Consider the following 12879-nt stretch of genomic DNA (forward strand, 5'->3'; position numbering starts at 1 on the left):
CTCCCTAGGCCTCCCGTCCCATGATTCTTTCCCTTCTCCAGCTCTGTATCACTTTCACCAACCACCTTTCCAGCTCTTAGCTTCATCCCACCCCCTCTGGTCTTCTCCTATCATTTTGCATTTCCCCCTCCCCCCCACTACTTTCAAATCTCTTACTATCTTTCCTTTCGGTTAGTCCTGACGAAGGGTCTCGGCCCGAAATGTCGACAGTGCTTCTCCTTATAGATGCTGCCTGGCCTGCTGTGTTCCACCAGCATTTTGTGTGTGTTGTTTGAATTTCCAGCAACTGCAGATTTCCTCGTGTTACTCCAGGTCAGGGTCTTCAAGAGAACCCTGAAAGGGAAACTAAAGATATTAAAAATGGAAGTAATCCTGTTTCTGAAGAAGCAAGCAAAGGAGTCGTCGTTTAGCACCATCAGCACTCCGCTCTGCCTTCTATAAGCCTTTCATACCAGGCTGTGAGACAGACAGTCAATTTACTCTCCACTACACATCCAGAGAAGTTTGTCAGAGTTTTAGATGTCATCCCAAATCTTTGTAACCTTCTAAGGAAGTGGAGGTGCTTCTGCTTTGTTCATAATTGCACTTATTTTTTAGGCCTAGAACGGGTCCTCTGAAATAATAACACCAAGGAATTTAAAACTGCTGACTTCCTCCACCTCTGAATCTCCACTGAGGACTGGTTCATGGACCTCTGGGTTCCTCCTCCTGAAGTTACTGATCAGTTCCTTGTTATTGCTGATATTGGGGTGGGAAACACAGCATCCAATCCATGCATAGCATGATCCCACTGACAGAGAGGTAGGAGGATGTCACTTAGCTCCTCTATCATGCTGCCCCTCTCATTACAATTCAGTTGATCTGCCCTGGACCTCATCTACTTCTGTCCCAGTTCCCGGCACCATTGATCCCCAACCTTTTGGACACTTATTCAGTAGGCCGGTGACCAAAACTGCAAACAATACTCCAAATTAGGTTCCACCAACATCTTATATAACTTTAACACAGCATCCCAAATCTAGTATTCAGTACATTGATTTATGAAGGACAATGGGACAATGTGCCTAAAGCTGTCTTTTACAACTCTATCTATGTTTGATGCCACTTTCAAGGAACAATGTGTTTTTATTCTTAGATCCCTCTGCTCTACAGCTCAATGCCTTACCACGCACCATGTAAATCGTATCCTGGTTTGTCTTCCCAAAGTGCAAGACCTCACACTTGTCAGCATCAAATTCCATCTGCTAATCTTTTGCCCATTTTCCTGCTGATCCAGATCCTGCTGCAAGCTTTGATAGTCGTCTTCACTCTCCATTACACCACAATCCTGTTGTCACCTGAAAATTTGCTGATCCAGTTAACCACATTATTATCCAGCTCATCGATATAAATGGCAAGCAACAACAGACCCAGCCCTGATTCCTGTGGTTCACCGCTAGTCAGAGAGACACACATCTACTACCACTCTCTAGCTTTTGTTACCTTATCTTGAATACCAAGCTCACACATGGGACCTTGTCAAATGCCTCGCTAAAGGCCATGAGATGACATCCACTGCCAAGCCTTCATCCACTTTCCTGTTAACTACCTTGTAAAATTGGTTAGATTTGACATATCATGTACAAAGTCATGTTGACTATCACTAACCAGTCACTGTCTATCCAAATATTTACTATATATCTGGCCCCTTAGAATGCTTCCAATAACTTACCGACTACTGACGTCAGGCACACCTGACTGTAATTTCCCAGCTCATTTTCAGAGGCTTTCTTAAACAACCGAACAGCGTTACCAATTCTCCAATACTCCAGCACTTCACCCTTGAAGGATATTTTAAATATCTTGGCTAGGGTATCTGCAATTTCTGCACAGGCGTCCCACAAGGTCACAGTGAACACCTGTCAGGCCCCAGGGATTTATCCACTATAATTTGTCACAAGGCAGCAAACACCTCGTCCTGTGTAATCTATATTGGGCTCATGATCTCACTGCTGTTTTGCCTCTCTTCATGGACCCTGTGTCCGTCTCCCAAGTGTCAATGACTTGGATGTCAGAATTAATGGCTATGTTGCAAAGTTTGCAGATGATACAAAGATAGGTGGAGGGATGGCTAGTTTTAGGAAGTAGAGAGGCTACAGAAGAACTCATGAGGAGAATGGGCAAAGAATACGGTGTTGGGAAGTGTATGGTTTTGCACTTTGGTAGAAGAAATAAAAGGGTAGGCTATTTTCTAAATGGAGAGGAAAATTCAAAAAAGAGACTTGGGAGTCCTTATGCAGTATTCCCTAAAGGATCATTTAGCGAAAATTTAGGGATGTATTAGCACGGACAGAGGATTGGTTAACTAATACAAAGCAGAGAGCTGGAATACATGGGTGTTACTCTGGTTGGCAACCAGCAGTGAGCGGTGTTGTGCAGGGGTCAGTGCTGGGCCCACAACTGTTCACGGTATACATTAACGATCTGGAAGAGGGGACCGAGTGTAGTGTATCTAAGTTTGCTGATGATACTAAATTGAGTGGAAAAGTAAATTGTGCAAAAGATACGGAGAGTCTGCAGAGAGATACAGATAGGTTAAGTGAGTGGGTAAAGGTCTGGCAGATTGAGTACAATGTTGGTAAATGCGAGGTCATCCACTGGAAGGAAAATTTAAAGAGCAGATTATTATTTAAATAGTAAAAATATTGCAGTATGCTGCCAAACAGAGGGACTTGGGAGTGCTGGTGCATGGTTCACAAAAGGTTGGTTTACAGGAGCAGCAGGCTACGAAGAAGGCAAACGGAATATTGGTCTTCAGTGCTAGAGAGATTGAATTTAAGAACAGAGAGGTTATGTTGCAACTGTGCATGGTACTGCTGTGGCTGCACCTGGAGTACTGTGTGTTGTTCTGGGTTTTGGAGTTGGTGCTGAGGAAGTTCACCAGGTTGATTCCAGAGATGAGGGGATTCAACATGAGGAGAGACTGAGTCCCCTGGGACTGTACCCTTTGGAATTCAGAAGAATGAAAGGAGATCTCATGAAAAACATATAACATTATAAAAGGGATGGATAAGATAGAGGCAGGAAAGTTGTTTCCACTGGTAGGTGTGACTAGAACTAGGGGACATAGCTGTAAAATTCGGGGTGTAGATTTCGAACGGAGATGAGGAGTTACTGCTTTTCCCAAAGAGTGGTGAATCTGTGCAATTTTCTGCACAATGAAGAAGTGGATGATACCTCAGTAAATATATTTAAGGCAAGTTTGGATAGATCTTGTGCATAGTAGAGGAATTAAGGGTTGTGGGGAAAAGGCAGGTAGGTGGAGATGAGTCCATGGTCAGATCAGCCATGATCTTATTGAATGGCGGAGCAGGCTCAATGGGCCAGATGACCAACTCCAGCTCCTATTTCTTATGTTCTTATCATTTGCAGGTTGAGTTTGTGGTCAGGAAGACAACTGCGATGCCAGTGTTCATTTCAAGGAGATGAGAACATAAAAGAAAAGGTGTAATGTTGAGGCTTTATAAACCACTGGTGAGGCCTCACTTGGAGCACTGTGAGCAGTTGTGGGTCATTTAGAAAGGATGTCCTGATACTGGAGGATTCAAAGCACGTTCACAAAAGTGATTCCAGGATTGAATGGTGTGTCATATGAAGTGTGTTTGATGGCTCTGGGCCTGTATTCACCAGAATTCAGAACAATGAGGGGTGACCTCATTGACACCTATCGAATGGTGACAGGATGTGGATGTGGAGGGTATGTTTGCTATGGTGAGTCCAGGACCAGAGGACACGGCCTCAGAATAGAGGGGCGACCCTTTTAGAATGGAGATCAGGAGGAATCCCTTTACCAGAGAGTGCTGAATCTGTGGAATTTGGTGCCACAGGTGGCTGTGGAGGCCATGTTTTTATGTATATTTAAGGCACAGTTGATAGATTTTTGGTTGCTCTGGACATGAAAGGAGATGGGGAGAAGGCAGGAGTTTGGGGCTGAGGTGAAAAATGGGTAAGCCGTGATGAAATGGTGGATGGGCCAAGTGGCCTATTTCTGCTCCGATATCTTATGGTCTAGGTCGGGGGTCGGCAACCCGCGGCTCCGGAGCCACATGTGGCTCTTTTACGTCTGTGCTGCGGCTCCCTGTTGCTTTGGGAAATAATTGGTTGTGGCGACCCTTTTCCTGGCACATCCGAACCGACTCACAATAAGATAGCCTACGGGGGTTTGCGAGCACAGAGCTTTGGAGCCTCTGCGCCATGGGGGGGGGGGGGGGCAGGTTGAGGGAGGCTTAAAAGTGAGGCTGAAGATTTCGAATAAAGTTTTTTCCTTCGACTGTAGTTACCGACTCCGTGTCGTAATTTTAGCGCTGCGTGTAGCACACCGCTACATGGTCAGTATTTAATTAAAATGTATTTTATGTTAGTTTGTTAGTTTTTGAAATGTAAATCTAAATTTGAAGATTATGGTGATCTTGTACAATCTAAATAAGACGTTGTGGCGACCCATTTCCTGACACATCCGAACCGGCTCACAATTAGCCACCGTTCCGGCTAAGGGAGATAGCCTACGGGGGTTTGTGAGTACGTGTCTTTTGCAGCATCCGCGCCCATGGGGGGCGGGTTGAGGGAGGCTTAAAAGCAAGGCTGTTTAGTTCGAATAAAGCTATCTTTGACTGCAGTTTACTGACTGCGTGTAGCAACCGCTACAACGTGTTTTTATCGCTGGCTGTCCAGAGGGGAGGTGCTGAAACGCTTTTTCGCATGTCTGGAAGAAGTGAAAACTTTCCTGGGCAGCAAAGGGCTCAACTTTCCTGAGCTGGAACAGCCAGAGTGGCTGGAAAAGCTACACTTCATGGTAGACATGACAGTGCACCTGAACACGCTGAACACAGCTCTTCAGGGGAAAGGACGTACAGCCCTGCACATGTGGAGGATGTTTTGGCATTCGAGCGCAAGTTGACAGTGTTTGCCAGAGATTTACAGAAAGGCACATTGTCTCACTTCCCCAATTTGAGAGAGTTCAAACAAGGTCACGACATGATAAATTCGGAGTATTTACATTCTGCAATCATCGCAATGCAAACATCGTTTGGGAAATGCTTCTGTGAGTTCAGAGAGGAAAAAAACACATTATCCTTCCCGGTCACTCCCCTAAGCATAGATCCATCCCTACTGAATACGACTGCATTGTCAGGTGTGAGTCAACCTGAACAAGTATGATAAATATTTTAATTGCCTATTATTTTACGTATATTCATATGTTTTCATTGTTCAGTGAAATAGTCCTTTTATTTTTCAGGTTGACAGCTGGCTGACGTTATTTTTGGTTTGCTGCTGGCGGCAAATTTAAGTTTGGCGTTTTTCATAAATACAAGAAGGACTCAAATAGACGTTGGGTATTTTACTTCAAAGTAACCTTCAACCCAACGTCTTTTTTTCGGAGTTCAAAATGTTTTTGTTGCATGCAGAAATGTAATTTCGTTTTCTCTGCAGGAGTTCATCAATTTCATAAATTCAACACATTATAATTTGTTTATACATAGCATAAAGGCAAAACAAAACGTTGTATGCAGTGTTATTTCATTTTAAATGTCAAACGGGTTTTGCGGCTCCCAGTATTTTCTTTTCTGTGGGAAACGGGTCCAAGTGGCTCTTTCAGTGGTAAACGTTGCTGACCCCTGGTAGGTAAATACAGATGCAAAAAATCCATTAAGATCTGCTCCATCTCTTTCAGCTCTGATCTTCAAAGGAGCAATTTTGTTCCTTGCTGTCTTTGTGTTTGTAAAATATCTTCAAAAGCCCTAATGCCTTCTTTTAGCCCTGTTTTCTTTCTTAATTGTTCTCTTGAATTTCTGATACTCCTCAAATACCTAATTTGTTTAGTTAGGTGCTCCCGGTGTGGCCTCCTCTACATCGGTGAGACCTGACACAGATTGGGGGGCCACTTCATTGAGCTTCTCCACTCCATCCGCCACAACAGACAGGATCTCCCAGTTGCCATCCACTTCAACTCTGCTTTACATTCCCATTCGGATATGTCCATACATGGCCTCCTCTACTGCCATGATGAGGCCAAACTCAGGTTGGAGGAGCAACACCTCATATACTGTCTGGGTAGTCTCCAACCCCTTGGTATGAACATTGAATTCTCCAACTTCCGGTAATTCCCTCCCTTCTCCCATCCCAGTTTCCTTCTGCCTCTCCTCCAGCTGCCTATCACCTATCCTCATGGTTCAACCTTCTACTACTCATAGTGCTTTCCCCTTACATTCCTTCTTCACCTTTCCTGCCTATCCCCTCCCTGCTTCCCCTCTCCCCTCCCTTGATCTTTCCCCTTACTGGTCTTTCACCTGGCACCTACCAGCCTTCTCCTTGTGCGTGTTAATTTGTTTTTACCTGCCTATACCTGCTATGCACCCCCTCCTTCTTAACCAGTGCCTCAATAGCTCTAAAAAATACAAGGAACTGTGCCAATCTCCACTTGCCAGGTTCTTCCAAAATTGGCCTTTCACCTATTTCGAATCTCAACCCAAGGAACAGACCTACCCTTCACCGTAATTAACTTGAAACAAATGGCATTATAATCACTAAATAGTTTTCACCTACACATACTTCTGTCACTTCCCTGTCTCATTCCCTGATAGGAGATCTAGTATCGCACACTCTCTACCTGGGATCTCTATGCACTGATTCAGGAAACTTTCCTGAACACACTCGAGGTATTCTATCCCATCCAGCCCATTAACAGCATGGGAATCCCAGTCAATATGTGGAAAGTTAACAGCACCTCATGTCCAGGGGTGCAGGTCTAGCCAGAGTGCACCAAGCACATCTTTAAGAAAAAAAGCTGAACTAAATAAGTTAATTAATTAGGGGCCACCCAGGGTGGTTTCAGTATCTCAGGAACTGCTGATCTGGGATTTTTACACACAACCAACTCTGGAGTTCACAAAGAATGGTGCCAAAAACAAAAAGACATCCAGCAAGTGGCTGTTCTGTGAGTGAAAACATCTCGTTAAACCCACTCGCTGGATGTTTTCTTTGTTTTTGGCACCATTCTTTGTAAACTCCAGAGTCTGTTGTGTGCAAAAATCCCGGGGATCAGCAGTTCCTGAAATACTCAAACCACCCTGGGCAGCACCTAATTAATTAGCTTGTTTAGTTCAGCTTCTTTCTTAAAGATGTGCCGGGTGCCTCCGGCTAGACCTGCATCCCTGCTCATAACACAACCTTATGTTTCTTATAACAGTCTGTGATCTCTCTAATTTGATCGTCTAAATCCTGCTGTCTATTATGTGATCTATAATGTAATCCCATTAACATGGTTATACATACCTGTCTTATTCCTCAGTTCCATCTATAAAGCCTCAGGAGACAAACTGTTCACTCTATCCTGTATAAGCCCTGCTGTGATATTTTCCCTGACTAGAATTGCCACACCATCCCTTTTACTCCCTCCCACTCTATCACATCTGAAGCAACAGAATTCCAGAACAGTGGGCTACCAGTCCTGCTGCTCCTGCAGCCAAGTCTCACTAATGTCTACAATGTCATAATTCCATGCCTTAAGCTCATCTGCCCTTCCTACAACACTCCCTACATTGAAATATACAAACTCAGAACATTAGTCCCACCATGGTCAACCTTTTGATTCCTGACCTTGTGTGTAGGCTCAGCAACGTCTTCCCCCACAACCACTCCACTATCTGTTCAGGCGCTCTGGTTCCCATCCTGTGTAGTTTTAGTTTAAACACCACCCCACCCCCCCTTGCAGCACTAGCAAACAGTCCTGCTGGGATATTCATTCCACTCCAGTTCAGGTGCAAACCATCCCGTCTGTACAGGTCCCACCTTCCCTGGAAGAGAGTCCAATGATCCAATAATCTGAAGCCCTCCTCCTCCTGCACCATCTCCTTAGCCACGTGTTAAACTATTAATCAGGCTTTACTTTGTGCTGCCTCGTTTTACTGATATTTTCTGCCCCCTCCTGCCACACTTTGTCAAATCCCCCCTCACTCCTCTGTGCCACCGCTCTCTCACTTCCTCTCAGTTATTTATCATTCTGCCCTTGGAACCCTTCCCTTTCTGTCTGGTCTGAAGTCTGGTCTACACAGTATTCACGTGATTCCCCAGGACACTGGCCACAACACAGTTCAGCTGAAGCCCATCCCAATGGAACAGCTCTCTCCGTCTCTGTTACTGTTACCATTGCCCGTGAATCTGAAGCTTGTGGAGTTTATAATTCCATTAATACCTTCTCTCCCCTTCCTTTCTCTCAGTTTGAGACGTTGGCAGAACGTACTGGGATGGAAAGGCGTTCCATGTTTGTGGTTTCGAATCAGTGGAAAGGTGATCAGATCGAGATGATAAGATGTATCCTGGCCCTGTATGTTCTGGATAATATGGTCAGAAACATTGACCAATTTCTCAAAGCGGTGCAATGATCACAGATGACCTTGTCCAGTGCTGAGAATCCAATCCAGTTTCAGAAGCGCAGACACTGCAGTGGGATTGATGTTTTTATTGTTTCCCTGTAGTCTTAGCATTCTTTATGCTTGTTTATATTATTTGTACAATCACCTGTTTATCTGCAAACTTTTAGTAACTTGTGTATTAGTAGTTCCATTCTTCAGTCGTTTCTTTTCCTGCAAAACTGAAGGGGGAATCAGTTAGTCTCTGCTGAAAGTGTTTCTCAAATAAACTGGCCCAGAGCACTTGGCAGAATAAAAGCAAACCATGTGTTCATGGTCCTTTGTTGCGGATGTCCACTGTTGGTCCACTGTTACAGATGGTCAGATTTATGGCCAGTCACTGTTACAACCAGACACTCATACAGATGGTCACAGTTACAGTGGTCAGAGCTACAGTCATTGTTACAGCAGGTCACTGGCACAGTTGGTCACTACTAAAGTAGGTCACAGTTGGAGCCAGTCACAGCCATTCCCTGTTACAACAGATCAAATTTACTGCTGGTCACAGTTACAGTCAATCACAGTTACAGCTGGTCACGGTTACAGATTATCACTATTACATCTGGTCATAGATAGAGCCAATCTCAGTTACGGATGGTCACTTTCAGAGCCAGTGACAGTAACAACTAGTCACAGCTACAGCCATTCATTGTTACAGCTGGTCAGTGTTACAGATTGTCACTATTACAGTCGGTCACAGTTACAGATGGCCACAGAGACAACTGGTCACAGTTACAGCTGATCACAATTACAATTGGTTGCTATTACAACCAGTCAGTCACAGCCAGTCACTGTTACAACCACTAATAGGTACAGATCATCACAGTTATAACCAGTCACAGGTACACACATTTATTGATAAAACAGGTGACAGTTACAGCTGGTAACAGTTGCAGCCAGTGACAATTACAAATAGTAACAGATAAACATGATCACAGTTTACAGTCACTGTTACAGCTGGACAGAGTTACAGATGGTCACAGTTACACATGGTCACAGCTATAGATGATCACTTTTACAGCCAGTCATACTTACAGACATTTATTCAAATAGCCTGTCACAGTTATAGCTGGTCACTATGACAGCCAGTCACAGTTACAGCTGGTCACTATGACAGCCAGTCACAGTCAATGTTCCCTCTAATTAGTAATGTCCGGTGTGCACAAAAATCTTGTGCTGTGCAGTTTTTTGCCCAGTGAGAACAACATTTGCTCACCAAATTTTTAATTTTGTGTACTCACACTAAACATACGTAGCAGGACTACATCATTGCAAACTCCACATTGTCAATACTGTCTGCATCAGAAACCTGAAAAGAAAATGTGATTGTGCACAATTGTGAAATATGCTTAACATGCGAACAAGGTAGAGGGTGACAACCATTTGTGCACAGTTCAAATTCATTACACACTAGTAGCAAAAGATGTGTGTGTGCTTGCACATGCACACATCTTACAGGGCACATTGGTCACAGTTACAGCCAGTGACCGTTACAGATATTCACAGTTACAACCAGTCACAGGTTGTTAAAGTTATTGATCCTCTGTTCCTTCTTCGCCTTACCCGCTGATGTAGACTGACTCTGACCTGCACCATGATGAACATCTAATGAAACTGTGGTAAACATAAGATTTGTGCCTCATTCTTGATTTCTGAAGAAGCTGCTGGACATCACCCCCAGATCTAACAGAATGGGAAGGAGCACAGTAAGGGAGCGAATGGCCACAGCTTTAAGATCATAAGACAAGACAAAGGAGCAGAAGTTGGCCATTCAGCCCATCGAGTCTGCTCCGCCATTTCATCATGAGCTGATCCAGTCTCCCCCTTAGTCCCATTCCCCCACCTTCTCACCATAACCTTTGATGCCCTGACTACTCAGATACCCATCAATCTCTGCCTTAAATACACCCAATAACTTGGCCTCCACTGCCGCCCGTGGCAACAAGTTCCACAGATTCACCACCCTCTGATTAAAAATTTTTTTCACATCTCCATTCTGAATGGGCGCCCTGCAATCCTCAAGTCATGTCCTCTCGTACTAGACTCCCCCACCATGGGAAACAACTTTGCCACATCCACTCTGTTCATGCCTTTCAACATTCAAAATGTTTCTATGAGGTCCCCCCTCATTCTTCTAAACTCCAAGGAGTACAGTCCAAGAGCAGTCAAACGTTCCTCATATGTTAACCCTCTCATTCCCGGAATCATTCTAGTGAATCTTTTCTGAACCCTCTCCAACGTCAGCACATCCTTTCTTAAATAAGGAGCCCAAAACTGCACACAGTACTTCAAGTGAGGTCTTACCAGTGCCTTATAGAGCCTCATCATCACATCCCTGCTCCTATACTCTATTCCTCTAGAAATGAATGCCAACATTGCATTCACCTTCTTCACCACAGACTCAACCTGGAGGTTAACCTTAAGGGTATCCAGCACGAGGACTCCCAAGTCACATTGCATCTCAGAACTTTGAATTCTCTCTCCATTTAAATAATAGCCTGCCCATTTATTTCTTCTACCAAAGTGCATGATTGTACACTTTCCGACATTGTAATTCATTTGCCACTTCTTTGCCCATTCCCCCAATCTATCCAAGTCTCTCTGCAGACTCTCTGTTTCCTCAGCACTACTGGCCCCTCCACCTGTCTTTGTATCATCAGCAAACTTGGCCACAAAGCCATCTATTCCATAATCCAAATCATTGATATACAACGTAAAAAGAAGCGGCCCCAACACGGACCCTTGTGGAACACCACTGGTAACTGGCAGCCAACCAGAATGGGATCCCTTTATTCCCACTCTCTGTTTCCTGCCAATCAACCAATGCTCTATCCACGTATGTAACTTTCCTGTAATTCCATGGGCTCTTATCTTGTTTAACAGCCTCATGTGCGGCACCTTGTCAAAGGCCTTCTGAAAATCCAAATACACAACATCCACTGCATCTCCCTTGTCTAGCCTACATGTAATTTCCTCAAAAAATTGCACTAGGTTTGTCAGGCAGGACTTTCCTTTAAAGAAACCATGCTGAGTTCTGCCTATCTTGTCATATGCTTCCAGGTACTCCGTAACCTCATCCTTGACAATCGACTCCAACAACTTCCCAACCACCAATGTCAAGCTAACAGGTCTATAATTTCCCTTTTGCTTCCTTGCCCCCTTCTTAAATAGCGGAGTGACATTTGCAATCTTCCAGTCCCCTCCGGAACCAGGCCACAATCTATTGACTTTTGAAAGATCATTGCTAATGCCTTCACAAACTCCACAGCTACTTCCTTCAGAACACGAGGGTGCATTCCATCTGGTCCAGGAGATTTATCTACCCTTAGACTATTCAGCTTCCTGAGTACTTTCTCTGTCGTAATTGTGACTGCGCATATTTCTCTTCCCTGATACCCTTGAATATCTGGTATAGTGTTATTATCATAACACTGCCATTCTGGCAAGCCTTTTCTATTTCCTGTTGTAATTTGTAGTCCACATCACTGCAGTTATTTGGAGGCCTGTAGATAATTGCCATCAGGGTCCTTTTACCCCTGTGATTTCTTAGCTCAACCCATAAAGATTCCGTACCTTCCAATCCTATGTCAGCTCTTTCTAATGATTTAATATCACTTCTTACCATTAAAGCCACGCCACCCCCTCTACCTAACTGCCTATCCTTCCGATACACCGTGTATCCTTGGACGTTCAGCTCCCAGAGACATGCATCCCTTAGCCACGTCTCAGTGATGGTCACAATATCATACCTGCCAATCTGTAACTGTACAAGAAGATCATCCACCTTATTCCTTATGCTGCGTGCATTTAAGTGTAAAACCTTAAGTCCAGTATTTGGTACTTTTTACACTGATTGCACTGCAACTCATCCCAATGGCTACAAATTTGCTCCATCACCTGCCTGTCCTTCCTGACATCCTTACTGCTCATTACCTTAGATCTATTTCTGTGTTCCCTCTCCTCTGCTCCATCAGTGCAGTTCCCATCCCCCTGCCAAATTAGTTTAAACCCTCCCTTACAGATCTATTAAACCTACCCACCAGGATATAGGATTCAAGTGTAATCCATCCTATTTGTACAGGTCACACCTGCCCTAAAAGAGGTCCCAATGATTCAGAAACTTGAATCCCTGCCCCCTGCTCCAATCCCTCAGCCACACATTTATCCTCCACCTGATTCCATTCCTACTGTCACTGTCGCGTGGCACAGGCAGTAATCCCGAGATTACTACTTTTGCAGTCCTTCTTCTTAACTGCCTTCCTAACTCTCTATATTCTCCTTTCAGGACCTCTTCCCTTTTCCAACCTATGTCATTGGTACCTACATGTACCACGACCCTCCCACTTCAGGATATCTTGGACGTGATCAGAAACATCCAGGAATTTGGCACCAGGGAGGCAAACCACCATCCGGGTCTTCTGACTGCATCCAC

The 12879-nt window shown here is 44.4% G+C and overlaps 2 protein-coding genes across 3 annotated transcripts in view; both read left to right on the plus strand.

The window, feature by feature from the left end:
* The window catches only part of LOC132395542 (interferon-induced protein 44-like), a 38506-nt gene extending 29810 nt beyond the window's left edge, over nucleotides 1–8696 (plus strand). Inside the window, exon 7 of one of the 2 annotated variants that reach the window (XM_059972350.1) lies at nucleotides 8256–8696. In XM_059972350.1, coding sequence (XP_059828333.1) covers nucleotides 8256–8420 — 165 coding nt within the window. In that variant the 3' untranslated portion in view covers nucleotides 8421–8696. Of the gene's footprint in view, nucleotides 1–5275; nucleotides 6781–8255 lie in introns of those variants that run through there. The other variant, XM_059972426.1, reaches the window with a different exon arrangement.
* LOC132393750 (uncharacterized) overlaps nucleotides 1–9548 on the plus strand; it is a 429932-nt gene extending 420384 nt beyond the window's left edge. The window contains exon 8 of the transcript XR_009512076.1: nucleotides 9537–9548. The gene's annotated coding sequence lies outside the window, so the exon portion shown is untranslated. The remainder of the gene's footprint in view (nucleotides 1–9536) is intronic.
* Nucleotides 9549–12879: the final 3331 nt, after the last annotated feature.

This window comes from Hypanus sabinus, chromosome 1, assembly GCF_030144855.1.
Source record: "Hypanus sabinus isolate sHypSab1 chromosome 1, sHypSab1.hap1, whole genome shotgun sequence".
NCBI classification, from domain to species: domain Eukaryota; kingdom Metazoa; phylum Chordata; class Chondrichthyes; order Myliobatiformes; family Dasyatidae; genus Hypanus; species Hypanus sabinus.